This window comes from Platalea leucorodia (assembly GCF_965183815.1).
Source record: "Platalea leucorodia genome assembly, chromosome: 1".
NCBI lineage: Eukaryota > Metazoa > Chordata > Aves > Pelecaniformes > Threskiornithidae > Platalea > Platalea leucorodia.
The window spans coordinates 79,453,752-79,471,580 of NC_138823.1; the positions used below are offsets into that span (position 1 = coordinate 79,453,752).

Consider the following 17,829-nt stretch of genomic DNA (forward strand, 5'->3'; position numbering starts at 1 on the left):
AGTGAGCCTGCCCCTTTAATTTTGACCCAGCTTATCTGGGTCTTTCAGAAAGAAAAAATCTGAGCGAAGTTGGAGTTAAACCAGCTAGGTGAGCGAAACAGGGAAAACCTCGGACAACGGCAAGCACTCATTCTATTCAAACCATCTGACGGGATCACCTTGCCTTGCACTCCTACCCTACCCTGAGCTGCTAGCTGCTGCACACAGCTACTCACATTGACAGTCCCACTGACAGGGAGAGTTACGGCAGCTCACTACTCTCTGAAGCAACATCACAGAGCGCTACAAAGTACAGTGTTTGCAAATATATACAACAACTTGCAACCTACCCCTTTCCCCTGCATCTCTTTCCCGTTGCAAACACCAGTGCCTAAAAATTACCTTCAGCTTTTTGCTCAAAGGAGTCAGAGGAAATAATAATTTTTTTTCTCACCTTGTTGTTTTACTGAAGGACATGGGGTTTTTACTTGTGGTTAGCCACCCATCTGAGGTATCTTGGCAACTTTCTTAATTTTCTAAGGATTCTGGAAAAAAAGAAAGAACCTTAAAGAAATCTTCAACAATCTGTAAGCTCAGCACCTGGAAGAAAACCTGAAGAACAGTTTAAGAGTGCAATTGGAATAATTTCCAATCCCCTTAACAAATAACATCATTATCATAGCTTTGCTGAAGTTCATGGCAGACTACCAGCCCAGATGCAAAATTTCCTCACCAACTCTTAATATAGCAGTGGCGGGAAGGGAAGGAAACGTATTGCCACAGGTGCCACCATCTGCTCCACAGTCTGAAAGGGGAACTTTGTTTTGGAGCTTTATTAGCCCATTCCACTCCCCACTTGCTGAAACTAAGCATTCTGTTATTTGCTGGATTTTGATATACTTCAGTGTCAAAGACAAGAAACGGGCAAATAAGTAAAATGTGCTGAGGAAGGTTTCTGAAGGCATAAAGAGGATGCGGGCACCAAACTCCCATCACTCTTCCCATGGGAGCTCTCTACAAAGTACGCTTTGTGGGTCTACCTTTCTTAAATGAAATGAAGCTAGATTGTTTTGTGTCCCTGTGACAAACCTGCTTCCCTGAAAAATGGTCCCCTCACTACACCTTTCTAGAGGCTAAGCTACCACTCACTGTCTACAGTGAAACACATCACTGAAATGTTATTAGCTAAAGGAACAAAGCCCAGTTTGATTAAAACCTGTGCTAGGTAGGCAACTACAGTCCTAAGTAACAAGATTAGTATGCCTGTGGATGTGGCCAAAATGAATTACAAGGCCTGCAGGTGGGCTGGAGCTGAATCTATGGGTGTAGTCACCTCTACCATGTTTTCCACCAGTTCCTCAATTTCCATCAAGTTCAACTTCTGGTCAGTCCTCTAGCCCTGAAGCCTCACTAATCCAGCACAGCAATCATTCAGCTCCCTCCCTAGGGCCTCCTCTGCAGAAGGCAAAGTCAAAAAAACCCTCCAAGACCTAGCAGCAGAGCTCCTCGGAGCCAGATGTTGCAGCTGACTAATGTCAGTGCAGCTGAGGAAGAAGAACTGCTCCTCACACTAGTACAGCTGGCACAGTGCAGAGGGACACATTTTTAAAGCAAATGCACGGTCTTTTATAATCTAGCATAAAGCATAGATGCCATCCTGCCTGCAGTCCAGAAGATATTAGACATTTTTTATACTGACTGAGTGCACATTATTTTATAAGAATATTGGCACTGCTATGTACGTGTGTCTGTGTGTGGTGTGTGGTGGGGGAGTGCTTTTCTTTGTCCTTGCTGACTACGGCCTGCACACTGAACGCTCATTCTTGTTTGGAGTCTAGGAGTCAAAAAAGCTGTGAAAAATTATTAAGATGAAATACTGACTACCCATTTTAGACACCACATTAAAAAACCCTGGTAAATTTTAACTTGAGGGAGAGGAATGCAGAAAATGGAGCAGAGTCAAAGAGTTATCAAATTGATTAGAATTTGTTGCCATAAAGATTAAATTGAAAACCCATAGAAGAGCTCCCACTCAATGTGCAAAAAAAAAAAGTAAGCAAATGAAGAAGAACTGAAAGTTAAGTCTGTGTAATATCAAACCGATTAAAGATATCAGATGCTTCCAAAATACTTGTGCCAGAGAGCAGAAATCAGGACCTGGAATTCAACTTCCAAGAAGGCAAATGATCCAGTGGTTTGTATTAAAGCGATGTTTTAGTATTTTCTTTGATATAAAGAACCTCAATCTAATTGTGAAGAGGAGATTATCAGCAGAGGACAGGATACATGCTCTTGTTCTTCAGGACTCTGATGTCCACCATATTGTGTTGTCCTATCTATCTCCAGTCTCTGAGGTTTTCCTCCTGGAGACCCCTTTCACTTTAGTCTGTAGAACTTTCTTCACTCAGGCATCAAGGATTCCTCGCTTGCAGGCCACGAGCCTTCCTCAGTGTAACACTTTCCCAGTGACCAAAACCCCACTCAGTCTACAAAAGATGACATTAGGATTCCTCTAGGTTCTCCCTTCCATTTCGTCCACATACCATGGGATTGCCCCCAGCAGGGTCTCAGTTCCCCATATCCCCAGGGTTACCCTCAGCCCATTCCCTCTGCCCTCCTGCTCCCCTGCATCTCGGTTGCCCCCGACATATCCTTGGTCCACTTCCCTCCTGTATCCTCTGACAACCCCTACACAAGCGGTTCAGGCTTTCCGTGTGCTGACCGGCCAGCCAGCAGCCTACATAATAGAAAGAACCGGTGAATCCACACCACACGAATTTGCTCAGTGCAGTGAGTCTGTCTCCTCTGTGCCGTCCAGATTTTCTAGAAATGTAGAAGAACTAAACAGCACTGAGGACTTCGCTGTTTTGTCAAATTTGTTTGGAATTGATCAAAGGGCTCTAAAGTTACTAGGAAGGCACTGACAAGCCAGCACAGCGCCCAGGGGAACAAAAGCACCTGCATGAGGTCCCCTGATCAGGCCTTACACGTGTCTACTATGTCTACCCCGGTGGTTTTTCTGCAGCTAATTTACCTTATATCAAGGCTGCTAAATTCAACAGAACCAAACATTACAAACCTGAATTTGTAACGTCTAACCTGTATGCCTGTATGTCAGTGCTCTCTAGACACAAAGGATATTCTCAAATGCGAGTTTTGAGAATGTGTGTGTGTATTTTTAGTAAAGTAAATGTTAACACTGGCAAAATTCTGAATTTTCAATCTTAGATGCCGTATTTCTACAAAAACAAATACATAATGAAATGCAATACCTGTCCTACAGCAAGCCACTGTGAATTCTCCAAGGACAATGAATTTTGACAAAATACTCCTCAGTTTCACAGTCTCCCCCTGTCTCAGGAGAAATTTGGCAAAGCTGAGCCCAATTCCCTGAGACATCTGTTCATTCACATAAAAAACCAAGCTGGAATGGTTTGCCAGCCAAGCTATTACCTTCCGAGAAACCAAGGCTCTTTTATTTAAAATCCATGTGAGACAATAGTTGTAGGGAGTTCAATTTCATCATCTCTGTCTGTTCTCACAGCAACCCTGATAAACTGGGCATGAATCCATAGCTGGGAACTGAATTCACACTTTACAGACTGTCGGAAGCACATACCCCCGCTGCTTTCTTCGGGAAGGTTTGTGTGTTGTTATCCTCCCGTTACCCCAGAGCTGCACAGGCAGATGCATCAGACATGCCTGCACCAGTGAATGGAGGTGCCTGCAATTCTCCCACGTGAAACTGTTTCTCCTCTATATGCTGAGTCCAGAACCATGTCAGGACTGGCAGGAAGCACAGAAGTCACTGTCCAGCCCTTACCTCTGTCTGTAGGTCACCGGGAAAGCACACAGATCCAGCCCAAGGGCAGGATCAGGGAGGGCATCATGAAACTTCTCACCTCCCATGTGGAGGGACTGTTTTTACCAGCATGGCTCACGGCAACAGCACCCTGCAGACCTCAGGAGGCTTTCCCTGTGCTGGCTAGACCCCCTAAGAACAGGCTCATCTCTCCTGAAATCAAACAGCAAGTGGACAGGAACGCTATGTGCAGCGCCCAAACCAGAGAACAGCACTAATCACTGACCAAGGACATAAGCCAAGGAGCAAGGGAAGGTTTTGCACTTTTACCTCAGAGGTCTGCATGAAATCTTTCTGAAAGACAGGAGAGTTTCTTTAATATCAACTCAGTGTGGTGCAGGGAGACCTATTTTCTTACGGGAGATACACAGTGCATTGCAGGAGGAAGGGGAAGGAGTGACATGAAGAAGGGGTTCGAGATGGAGGGATGGCTGAAGAACTGCTGAGGATGTGGGGCCTGAGGTGGGACCCAGCTGGTGGGAGACTCTGAAGCAGAGGCACTATGGAGTTCAAAGACACGCATGCGGCCGCAGCTCCGTCACAGAGCATTTAGGGCTGGCCTGGAGGGAGCCGCCGGCTGCGGGGAGCCAGAGGGAAGGTGACTGCGTGAGGGAGCAGCCAGGCACGGCTGGCAGAGGTGACTGTGAAAAGAAAAATATTGTGGGGCAATGGAAATAACTGAGGGGCTGCACCTTGAAGGATAATATTATGTGAAATCTGAAGGGGCTCCCTGGGCTCACAAGTATGTCACTGAGGAGAAATTGGGCTGTGTTCAGTACAGTATTTTAGCCGCATTTATTTCCTCAGCATCACAGATGCAGGCAAGACCTCACCACATGATTACCGTGAATTACACTGAGAGGGACCAAAGGAGCAGAAATATAGTGATGTTGCCCTAGTCACTAGGGATGGGCTGTGCCTTACCAATCTTGATACCTAACTAAATCATAGTAGAGAGAAAACTGATGATACAGTAAGGATTTGTGAGGGTGAGGAGGTAATCTTGTCATCCAGGTTGGTTTAGATTCAACTCTGAATTGGGGCGGGGGGCAGTAAGGCAACTGCCCCAGGCCATGAGAGATGACAGAGGATTTACTTCGAGCTGATTGATTGTGAAATGATGGCAATGTGCTTTCCTGAAAAAAAGGAAGGAGCAGCATCAGAAACTCGGGTGGTGCTGGGGCTTCTGATGAAGATAATGTGAGGGAGAAAGAAGTGGAGGACACCAGTGCTTAGTGAAAGAGACGTTATTAAATGCCAGATGATCCTGATGCGGAGAAAGGGCAGACAGCATAGCAAGAGGCCATTGCAGCTGCATCCAGATGCCTGCAAGTGTTTCAGAATCAAAAAGGAGGCTTACAATGGGGGGAAGCACAGGCATGCATCTGAGAACAAGAGTAAAGGAACAACACACCCCACAGACAGGCTAGGGCAGCAGCATAGCTTACTGCTATCAAGCGACACAGAACTAGTAATAAAAGTATTTGTAAATGCATCAAAAATGAGAGGACGGCAAAAGGAAAATGCTGGCTATTAGCAGGAAGGTGAACTAATACCAGAAAGTCCGGTAAAGACAGAAGTGTCCAGAGCCACTTAGTTCAATCTTCACAAAAGTTAATTTTAAGGTATTCTGAATGAAATTAATTTTATAGCAGAAACAGGAGGTGTACGGAGGGGGAAGAAAAATTAAAACAGAATAACTAGATGTGGGCAGGTTTGAAATTCACCTCAGGGAGTTTAACCACCCCTGTGAGCCATGAGCCATGATGTCTCTGACTGCACGGGCAGATGTGCATCGTCCCTGGGGAATGGAGGAGGGCAAAGACAGAGGCCAGCCTTTCCGTGGAAGAAAGGAAGGTACTGGTAGCACTTTTAGGCTACTGGTAATGCCTGAAAGAAATGAAAACAGATTATCCAGAAGTCAGTTGATAGACATGGAGTAAATAATAAGATGTTAAAGGAAATAACAAGGTGGCAGCCAACAAGAAAATCCTGCCCTCCTGAGCTCTCCCCCTACTAGACCAGTCTGGAAATGGAAGGAGAAGAGGGATTGGAAGTCTTCACTTGCATTTTCTTCCTATGCTCTGTGTATGTCTGATGGTAGTCTCCTATTCCTACTTTGTCCTTCTTTCTCTTCTGAGTTTTCCTGCACTTCACAGTCTCTTTGTGTCCTACCCTCTTCCCTTGTTCAGGTCCTTCTTCTCTGGTCCTGCATGTTCCTCAAGTCTCCTCACGTCAGTCGTGGTTCCCAACTTTTTGCAGCCCCCTTTCAGTCTGCATACATTTCTTCCCATTGTCCTTCCTCTTCCCTCTTTCTAGCTCTGTTTTTATGAATTCTGAATAGGATATTCTGTTTCCAAGAAAACGTCCCAGCCTTCCAAACCAGAACTATATTTACCCCAAAGCTGAAAATCTCACAGCTCAACAACTCTAAATGCAGCTTTCAGGAGAGCATTTATCAAGCATTGGCAGAGTTTCAATGATTTTTTTATTATATTGACATTAATATAAAAAGTGACATTTTCAGAGTCTAGAAAACATCCCACAAGATTCTAATAATTTTAAGATGCACAAGATCAAATTTTAAAATCTTTTTTACATTTATAGCTTTCAGCATTTGAAAAGCATTTCTAAGCATCTGCTTAAAAAGTAAGTGCAAATAAGTAGTGTTATTGCAAGAGAGTTTTACAAAATATTTTGATGGTTTTAAGAACATTTTAATCAATGTAGTCTGTATTATTTTCTGATTTACTACAACAATTGATTTATTTTATGGGCATTTATTTATGCTAAAGATATTTATTCAGCCAGTTGATCATATCCTTTCTTCCTTCCTCAATATAAGGTTTATCTTGAGGATTGATATCTTGTCTTTTGCGATGTACAAACCCATGCGTCTGTCCAGGGTAAATTTTAACTTCATAATCAACTTTACAGTTTTGTTTAAGCTTCTGCTCCAGTAGGGTGACCTGTAACACAGAATGTTCCGTGTTGGCTGAGTACGGAGTTAACATGTTATGTATTTACAGTCCTCAAATTGTCCTGTTTTTTTACTTTTCTGGGAGACAGACACAGTGTGTCCTTGCTATCATTTTCTCTTCTACTAATTTTATACCCAAATTGCTGTTACTACACGTGCTTTATTTAACTAGGCTTTTTTCTCCAGTAAAAAAACAGCCTGTGACTGTATAAAACTGCAAAAAAAGTATATGGGTTACTGTAATAAGTGACTGTACAAGTTACTGCTGATAGACTTCACACAAAAAAAAAAAATGTGGCAAGATTTTGAATTAATTTGAAATTGAGGGAGGAGAGGCATGGATACAAAATCAGCAGTTCAAAGCTACTGACACTTTTGGCAGGAAAATGAAAGCCAACACCACTCAATGAAAGCGTGTCTTCCTCTTTGATCCCCGTGGTAGATAATCATCTTTCTCCAGTCATTCTCCACCCGTGCTCCCCAGGAAGGCTGTTGACAGTACCAGAAAGGAGAAGCTCTGCAGGACAGTGGGAGAAGGAAAAGGATAGTCACAGGATTTTTTAATTCTCCTGCAACTAGTGATTCCACCAGTACAGGTGGGGACTTTCTGCTGATTTTATGCTCCATCAGTACGATTAAAGAGGGTCTCCTATCTTAAACTTGACAGAAGTCTTCCTTTAGATTCTTGCCCTTTTCCTCCTAGGCACTCTCATATATAAATCATCCATATTTTGCAACAGAAACAGAAAACATCTTTTAGTGTCACTGAAAAACTTTTTGATTTGGGGATAAACAGCATGAATTTGTGTAGAACTACTGCAAGAGTGAAAGAGGAAGAAAAGTGCAAATTGGTTTTCTACTTTCTCTTAATTAACTATCAAATTACAAAACAAGCATGAAAAGCATTGAAAAAATAATTATCTCTGATGGGAAATTCACCTGCTCCAATGGGATGTAGTCATCCTTTTCAGCAAAAATGAAGAAGGTTGGATGGAGCAAACTGGATCTGTCCTCGAAGAACCTGATGACTCCTAGGGAAGAAGGAGAGGCATATACAAAGAGTCATGCTACTTAAAGTGGTTAAATCACTACCAAAGCTATACAGTCAAAATGAAAGACATTCTGATCAGTTAGAGCTGATCAGCTTGCAATGGAATTAAACACGCTCTGCTTAAAACTCCCTTTTGTTGTGAGAACTTCCTGTGATTTGGGATGTCATTAAAGACAGAAAGACCAGCTCTGCCTGAGAAAGCCAGGGAAGAATTGTTACATTTGCCCTATTCTTGTGGTTTTCTTTGGGCGTCTGCTTCTGACCACTGTCAGAGACAGGGTCCTGTGAAAGATGGACACTTCAGAGCTGCTCACCTCTAGCCTGGCATGGCCAGTTTTAAGATAATTGTAAATATCCATCATTCCAGATACCTGGTTAGGATATCAGTGTACGTATATTTATACTGATATGAATTCATAACAAATTTATATTGTAATTTTGACTGTTCAAATATATTTGAATTTAAGTAGCAGTACAAATAACTAGCTACCACCCTGGCCACTCTTTTCATTATTGAAATTATTACAACATAAAAGTAAAAAATTAGCAAGTAGCATTGTTGAATTGACACAGCTGATCGGCAAATCAGTGCAGCAAAATAGTCCCCATAAACTTTCTGGAACTTCAACTTCCTTTCACCACAAATGAATATAAATTGCTCTGGGTTATAGAGAAGTAGACAGGTTTATAACAAAAATATTAAAGGTAGCATAAATGCATTAAGAATGGAAAGGTGAGAGTGCAAGGGTTAAAACAGAGAGTTAAAAAATGGTTCATATTAGTAACAAGGGGCCACTACCAGGAGTAACATTGAGGAACAAGGTGTTCATGTCATGACCTGAAGGTCTGCAGCCTGTGCAGCCCCCAGCCCAGACGACCCACTGGCAAGAAACCCTGCACTCTAACAGAAGGACAGCAAAAAGGTTGCAGCGTATCACTGCTGCCATGTCTTTCCCTGTTAGCCCAACAGGGGAACAGAGTACAGACATGTGTATCAAACAGGTTTTCCAAACAGTGAAAACCAGAGAGTGGGCAACAACCTGTCCTAAGACTTATGCAGACTGAGGTAAGCAAGTTACTGTGGTGAAGATCCACCTCATAGTAACTGCTGGCTCCTAAAAGATACAAAAAACGTGTCCAGAAACCATTTTGTCATTGCCAGCCAAGGGAAACCTGAGCCATAGTGAGGCCTTGGCATTTGGTGTCCCTTGTATGCTACGTTGCACAGGAGTGATCCTGGCCGTGCGGCTTGGATACATAGATCTTGCTGGTTATGATTAAGTGCAAAAATGTGAGTGTGCAAAATCAAATTGCTTAAAGATTTTGTATAATAAAATCACCTTCTTCCTTAAGATGTCACACGGAATTTTGTTACAGTAATACTCCTACAGAATAAGTTCCTGCATCGGTCATGCCTGCTCAGAACGTAATAGGTATTTGAGACTTACCATAGAGGGACACCCCCGTCTTTAAATGAGGATTTTTCAGCATCAGATGTTGTACTGCTGCTCCACCCCAGCAAAACCCAACGACACCGATCTTCTTTGCACCACATTGTTCGCTTAGATACTTCAGGATGACATCGACTTCTCTGAGACATGTAAATGAAAGTGAATTAAGGCTCTGGCTCTATTCCCCTGGCCTCCAAGGTGGCTGCTGCTGCTCAGAGACTGGCTGGGCATCGGTCTGTCTGTGGGAGGTGGTGAGTGACTGTCTTTGCATCACTCCTGGTTTTTCTCTTTCCTTCACTTATCAAACTGTCTTTATCTCAACCCATGAGTTTTCTTGCTTTTGTTCCTCCTGTTCTCTCTCCTGTCCCTCTTGGGGGGAGTGAGTGAGCAAGAGTATAGGTGCTTGGCTGCTGGCTGGTGTCAACCCACAACACTAGTTTACTATTCATTTCTAAAATACAAGAGAAACTCCAAGGGAGAAGACAAAGGAGAAAATCAGTCTTCCTAGATCACTGTTACTAGAACCTAAGCTGATTTTATACACAGCAGTCCAATTAATTTCACAAATGGCAATAGTTGTCTTATAGGCTAACACAAATAAAAGTTTAAGAGACACACAGCCAGTCAAGAGCATCCCATTATCACAAATGTGACCATAGGTAAACTATCATCAGGGAGACAAATATTTTATGAAATTGTGGAAGCAAATTTGAAATTGTCGCTTCAAAATCAGCAGTAACATTATGCAATCAAGCTACGTGTCAGATAAAAATAGGAAAAATATAGCTAGAAGAATGGGAAAGTAGTATGCTTTGAACTAGCTGGGATCTGATGGGGAGCAGGACCAACGTCCCCTAGGTAAATAGCATTTGGTGACTATGTCTGCGCCCTATCTTAAATCCATGGAAGTTCTGCCTGCCTGCAGGAACTGAATCAAACTGTACTGGCAGGAGAGAGCTGCGTTTTCTAGCCTTTGCTGGTTCTTTTCTTTTGAGTCATTCATCTCACTTCTACTCTCTGCACAGGTGAACAGTGGGCGCTTTTATTCTTGTTCAAAGTTCTACTTTTCTCCAAAAAGCACCCCTCACATAACTGTGAGCTTGACCCATGTGCTGCATGAAATTTCTGTTTGCGGACATCCAGCTGTATTTGACCCATTAATAATTTAGGGTCTAATCCTGCATCTTTACTGAGGCAAAAATTCCTATGAAAGCAGGATGTCCACTTGACGGACAAGGAACAATGGTTGTACTTGTCTATTTTGCCGGCATTTCGGGTTTTCAGCCAGTCATCAAAAGACGCCCAGTCATTAGAAGGTTTCCAAGCTTCTTGTCCCACAAAAAAATCTGGGCAGATGGCTCTGCAAGAAAAATGAAAACAGTTTATGCCCATGAAATAATCTTGAGAAAGGGTTAAAGGGAAGTCCGTGTGTACTATACAACAAATTAATTTTGTTGAATATGCATAGAATTTAATCTACCTCAAAGCACTATACAAGCAACCCTCATTATCTTTTTATGTCTAATAAGGAGACTTAGCATAACTTCCAGATACATTTTGCCCTGTTAAAATTCATTAATTAATTTGACAAATTGTTAACTGCAATTGAAAATCCTTAGTGGTTTCCTACCAAATTTAAAAAACCAATGCTACAATTTACATGGTACATCATACCTTTGGGCTAGAAGGAATGCTAAACCAGTAATACAAGAAAGAGGATACCAAATATGCTTTTCACATATCTGAGAACTTGTTTCTTTCTTTGGCACAAGCTGGTACACTTTACCTTCGTGGAATGACTTTCAGCTTCTCTGGAATTTTTACCGTAGCAGCAAAGTTGCACAGATGCTAGGTCGGGAGGGAGGAAGCGGGCTGCTTCGGGCTCATAGAGGATGAAAGATGCAGAATAAGATTTTTCTCCGTTTCCTCTCTCTTCTTCTGTGCTTGCCTACTATCTTGTTACGGTAGGACTACTCAACTATGTTAGACTTCTTACAGTGTTTTAACAAACAGGAAACTCTGTAGAGAAACATCTAAGTGAAGCCTATGAAATTATTTCTCTTTGTGTCATTTATATAAAAAAAAATAGTTGGTTGAACAAACCTTCTCATTAAAAAGACACTTTGAAAACAGTAGTATTTCTTACATGTATCCATTAGCCGCAAGCATATCAGCCATGTATCTGGTGTTTGGGAGCTGCCATCCAAATATATCGTGGATCACAATCACAGCTTTGTCTGTGCCAGCAGGTGGTTTGCAAACGTACGCCTTGATGTGCTCAACTTGTACCTCCTGCCCACGGCCTCCATAGTCCAACCTGTCTCCAATATCACATGGGCAGGGCCTGGATTCATTAGCCATGTGTGATACTAAAGAACAAAAAATATTCAGTTGTGAATATCCCAGCATACCATACTGAAAAAGATCAAAATACAGCGGTATCATAGATTATTGAATTTTTGAATCATTACAGTAGTATCGTGAACATACTGATTACTGTTAGATCTAACACGCAACATTAGTCAATAAGCCCATTGGGTTGTTTTTTATAAATAATAATCTTATTGGAGTCAGTTATCTTACGAACCCTTCAGCGGGGACCTGGTACCTAACTAGGGCTTCCGTGCCCTACAGTAGCACAGTAAAAATAAAGTTAAGATCAACCAGCCAGGCAACCATCACAAATTATTTAAACAGTGATGGAGCCAGTTCTTTCACTCTTCATCATGTGCATGTCCTTGTCAGGAATGCATAACTTTCTTTAGTATGGACTGTAAAGGCTTAATACAGGACTTAGCATTTTGAAGGAAAAAAAAAAAAAAAAGAGAACACAGCTACTGTGTAGAAAGATACAATTAATTACACTTAGATTAAATGTGATATTTTCCTCCAGAGACTTAAAATATTCCGTAGCTGACCTTTTCAGTGTCAAGGGATTCTTTTTCTAAACCAGCTTTAGCATCAGATATTGCAGACTCTTGAAGGAGGATACTTAAGGAAGGTGCCAATAAAAATATACCAGTGAAAGCCAGAGTATAAAACTGAGTATAAAAATAAAATATATTTATCTAATATTAAATAAGGAATGCATTCAAACCCCAAGACAGAAAAAAGAAAACTGAACATAAGGAAAAAATCCTTAAGTTGAGCCAAATGTTTTATGAACAAGGCAACAGTAGGGCATGGTTAATTTTTTACGAACCATTGCTTAAACGAAAATAAACAAGTAATTCACAAAGGTCAAAAAATTTATGTAGCTCCTTGGTCTCAAGTTAATGATTTTATGCCACTGACCTTAGGTTAACCAGCTGAGTGAACTGACTTCATATTGCTGCAAAATGACTTGAATAAGGTATTTGAGTATGCACAGAGTATCTCCGAATTATTAAAGAATGTGGAGAGAATTTAGATAAAGCTTTACCTAAACTCTCTACAGATAAACTGTGTGTACTAAGAAAATTTTGCTAGTACAGAAACAAGGATGTTCAAACTTGACTATGCCAAATATACTCCCAGAGAGAAGTGGGAAACAGCACGTTACTGAACAGTCCCTGAACTAGTGTGACTTACATAGTTGTGGCACTAAAGGGACAGCTTTAGCAAAACAAACACGCAAACAACCCTACAGCCAGAAGATTTGCACAGGTTTCCAGGGACCAAGATGTTCTGGATTTGCAGACTTTAAAATTGAGACTATCCCAAGCAGCATTAGCAGGGCTAGGGTTGCAGATCTTGGGAGATTTCATTTTCACAGATCAATTCAAGACAAGGTGTATCTTATTTGAAAGCTGTCTTAACTCTGGGCATGCATTTATACTAATCTTCTACTTTTATTTTAAATAAGCTACACCCACTCATAGATGGTTTTTTTCCACATGTAGTCTCACATATAGGACTTCTAATTTAATATAAGTCTACCAGGAAAAAATGAATTAATAGATGAGCATATAAGACAAAATACAGTTTAAATATATAATAGAAAAGAGTTGATAACTAATTTTCCATCCACAAACTATTTCCTTTTGATTAGACTAACATATAACAAAACCAGCAACTGAATACTAAAGAAACATATATTTCAGAACTCCAGAAACACAAACGCAATGCCCTTTACACATCAGTATATTCTTAAAGGCTTTAATTGCAAATAGTTCACATTATCTGATAAAATGTGAAGCAAAATGTAAACCATGAAATATTTGAAGATGCAGATAGAGAAGCTGAGGAAAAGAGCTCCAGACACAAGCCTGCAAGGGGTAGTGTTGGCTTGTACGGTTTATAAGCCATATAGACTTGCATGCTTTGTAGCGTAATCAAAACATTTTGGTGTTTCTACATTTGCCATAGTATGCACTACATCCAAATAGTATCTTTTTCCATTTCTGAAATGCTACTGAAACATTCCTTAAAAATTAATCCCCCTCTCTTACATCCATCAAAGCTGTTCTTTCAGGAGGATCTGTAAACCCGCAGCCTTGGTGTTCCACCATCTCCACCTGCAAGCACTTGAGCATTTATTTGAAGACCAAACAATAACTTTAGTTTTCAGAAACTTGAACGTACAATCAGTATAAAGACATTGCTGTGCGGCTCTTTCACTTCCAACAGACTCTCCTGAGCCCTCCCCCTGAGAGGTCTTCTTCACCCCAGGAGGGAAACTAAACAGTCCCTGAACCATCATCTCAAACAATTAGGGACGAAAGTAGCCCCCGATAGCATTTAAATGAGCAAACACTCTTTAAAAAGCACGTAGATAAAATGAAAGTCTCCCAAACATGCTGAGCCAGATCTCAGCATGACCTTGGTTGACATTTCTCAGGAGGAAAAGCTGTGAAAGTTTAAAAAACCCAACCAAACCCCACACATACATACCTGTAGCACAGCAAGTGTGGGAGATAGCAGAGGCCGGTCGCAAGAGCTCAGCGTGAACGGTTACGACTGAATGTGATCCCAAAAGACAGTGCCAACTCATAAAATGAAAGGGGTGAGGGCGAGGATCAGGTTTCTTCAAATAAGAGTTACGTAAGGCGCTGCCTTTACCTTTGCGTATCGCAGAGTCCCAAAGCTGACAGGTCGCTCTTCTTAAAGCCGTTCATTTTATTGCCAGTGTAGGCAGGGTGTGCTACTGTGAGGAGTACTGCGATAGCTGGGTACCAAACCTTCTTTTTAACTTACACAAAATGGTATTAAGCACTGGAGGTCTTTTCTTTTCGGCTTAGGAAACATGTTGACTTAGCTGAGCAATTCATTTAGATAAAACTTTTTTTTTTTTTTTATAAAGGGTGTTCCTTTGTTTTTAAAGGTTGGGGCAGTATCACTTTTAAACATTACGTTGTCGTTATTACTTCCTTAGACTATTCATCCGTTGGTAAGACATACCTGAAGTCATCAGCAGGGTGAGGTAGTGAAGTAGGGACATCGTTTCAAAGCTCTATACAAGACAAAGTTTATATAGGAAAAATATTTTCTCTTTCAGACTGAAAATAAATAACATGCAAAAAGGTAACGGTTTTGTAGTACATATCATTATAGTAACTGTTTAAAATGCTGATACATTTTTATGCTATCACAGGACGCTTTATACTTTCTTTTTTTCCTTTTGAATTGAAGTGACTTCCTGATCCTTGCATCCCTCCCATTCTCCTGATTTTATTGGATTATTAGGATTATTCTTTAAAGAGCTTTATCTAAGGATATTAGCAAGCCAAAATTCACTGTTTCCTCAGAGGCACATTTAAAAAGTAGCACTAAATGCACATTAGTCTACCACACTTTTGCCTCGGGAAAGTGACCGGCCTTACAATTTAGTCCTCATATATAAGCTGTTTTCCCATAGTCTAAATAACTTTGTCAATGCTATTTATTTGCAAGTTCTAAAATAAAGTCAAATGAATGAAAAAGTCCCACCAGAGAATTCCAGAGTGAAGTCATAAGGTTCAAAACCCAACCCTTTTGTTTTGGTTTGGTTTTTTGGCTTTTCCCACTTGTATACTACAAACAAAAAATTATAGCACACAGGGAGCTTAGACACTCCACGGCACTTTCAAAGAACAGTAGTGAAATAAATGAGAGAGAAACTGGCAGTTTAAATCATTCCTGGAAAAGAGAAATGACAGCAACGCTTGCAGAACCTTCTCTCCACTGGAGTTGCTTAACCACATTTCCAGTGCCTTAGTCACAGGAACGTGCCTCTGGAAATCCTTCCTTATCCGTAAGACTGTTGCCCTTTACCTTAATATTAACTTTAAACTTTAGAAATCAAATGGCTTTTAATTTGATTTCCTGTTGTTTCCGTGTTCCTTGCTAGGCAATCCACGCAGTTTCTTTACTTAGAAGTCAAAACATAATTCAACACATCATGACCTCTGTACCTGCAGTGGGCTGCGCTCTGTGCTATAAACACGTACCTCTTTTGGATCTCGCATTTCCAGCTCTTACTCAGTGACTTCGTTTTATCACGAAGATCTGGCTGTACTTGTAGTAACCTGTAGCTACCCTTTCGCTTCAAACAAATGCTGCATCTCACTTCGTTTTTTTCTTTTTTCTTAGTCACGGTGTTAGTGTTACAGTACACACGCCGTTTCAGTATTTATGAATGACTGCTGTTCTCTAAATATATGACCTGATCGTCCTCTTGCGCATTAGCTAACCTTCTAATGCTAATGGCACTCCACTAATGTGGAGTTATCCAGGTTTTACACTGGGGTAATTAAGGTAGAATAAACTTCCAGACCTCTACCACCTTCTCCTGGAAAAATGTGTTGTGAGAGCTGTATCAGGCAGGTAACAGCTGGATTAATATATTACATACAGATGGTATCATATGAAAAGCAACCGCTAATCAGCAGTCGCAGGCCAGAATTCTCTGAAGACCTCCCCACAGGAAAGACGGAGGGCCATTAGCAGCATGCAAAGGAGGAAAATATCGATGGGAAAAAGCAAAAGAAATTAAAATCCCATTGAGAGAGAGACGGTTAATACATACTATTGACTATTTTTAAATGACACACTGCAATGTATATTTCTCTGATAGTATATCAGTTTAATTTGGGAGATTGTCATTAGTAAAATTAAGGCTTTCCTAAATTACATTTTCTTCCCATTAAATCACATAGCAGTCTCTATCAGGAGCACTGAGAAGGTGAAAAGGAACATAGATTCTTTTCTTCTTTTTTTTCCTTATAACATTAGAAGTATCAGCACCAAGTGCAGATGCTGGGCAGCTGGTGTCAAACTAACAAACACAAGCCTCTCTCCCCATGAGGCACAATTAAACTGTGGAAGTCACTGTCAGAGGCTGCACTAGAGGTCAGCATTTCAAGCAGGTTCAAAAAGGGACTGGCAAATTCACGGAGGCTCAGTCCATCAGTGGCCGTTCCACACACCGCTCCGGTGGCAACGTCCAGCTCAGGAATCCCCTGAACGGCTGGCTGCCAGGCTGTGGAGTGAGAGGGGAAATTCCCTACGCAGCCACCGCTGGCCACCGACTTGAGCTGATGCAACACCGAGATTTTTGTCGTATCATCAATGGAAAAATTACCTAACAAGACACATTACGCAAAACCATGTAACATTTCTTCTTTAAGCAGCAACCGTGGCTTGTAAGCCACACGTTAAAATGCCCTGTCTGCAGATTGCATTGTACTTTTGAATTCCTAGACTGACCAGGAAATCATCTACAGAGTTTGACAGAACCAAAGGTAATCTGAGAAAGTAGTACCCCATCCGAATAACCTTAGCCACAAATTTTGAATCAAGATATGCCCGTTTACGTCACCTGTTAAATACACATCTGCCACCAGGGTACAAGTCAAAAAAGCCTAGTCTCTCAAGATGAGCTTCACCAAACAATGTATGTGTGTCCCTAAATTTTGGGCTTGTGATTTATGCAGAACTTAGATGAACAGTGGCCATAATACACAAAGAAAGAGATTGATTTACCATTGGTCTAACTTATTTCAAGCATTAAGGAACTCTCAAGGAACTGGAGAATATTTCACAGCACATGACACTGCTAGGTGAAATCTGAGACTTCTTCAAAAGAACTGTCCTGGTTTCAGCTGGGATGACAGAGTTCATTTTCTTCCTAGTAGTTGGTATAGTGCTGTGTTTTGGATTTAGGATGAGAATCATGTTGATAACACACTGATGTTTCGTTTGTTGCTAAGTAGTGCTTACACCAAGTCAAGGACTTTTCAGCTTCCCATGCCCTGCCCGGTGCACAAGAAGCTGGGAGGGGGCACAGCCAGGGGGGCTGACCCAGGCTGGCCCAAGGGCTACGCCGTACCGTATGGCCTCGTGCTCAGCAGATAAAGCTGGGGGAAGAAGGAGGAAGGGGGGGACGTTCAGCATGATGGCGTTTGTCTTCCCAAGTCACTGTAACGCATGATGGAGCCCTGCTTTCCTGGGGATGGCTGAACGCCTGCCTGCCCATGGGAAGCAGTGAATGAATTCCTTGTTCTGCTTTGCTTGCATGTGCGGCTTTTGTTTTACCTATTAAACTGTC

General features: G+C 41.5%; 1 protein-coding gene across 1 annotated transcript; it reads right to left on the reverse strand.

The window, feature by feature from the left end:
- Window positions 1–6,630: 6,630 nt before the first annotated feature.
- CMBL (carboxymethylenebutenolidase homolog) lies at window positions 6,631–11,684 on the reverse strand (the record flags this gene model as incomplete). The annotated part of the gene is made up of 5 exons (XM_082313484.1): window positions 6,631–6,810; window positions 7,761–7,852; window positions 9,321–9,463; window positions 10,576–10,683; window positions 11,470–11,684. 5 exons carry the CDS (start codon window positions 11,682–11,684, stop codon window positions 6,631–6,633), a joined length of 738 nt encoding a protein of 245 aa, XP_082169610.1.
- Between the last annotated feature and the right edge of the window lie 6,145 nt (window positions 11,685–17,829).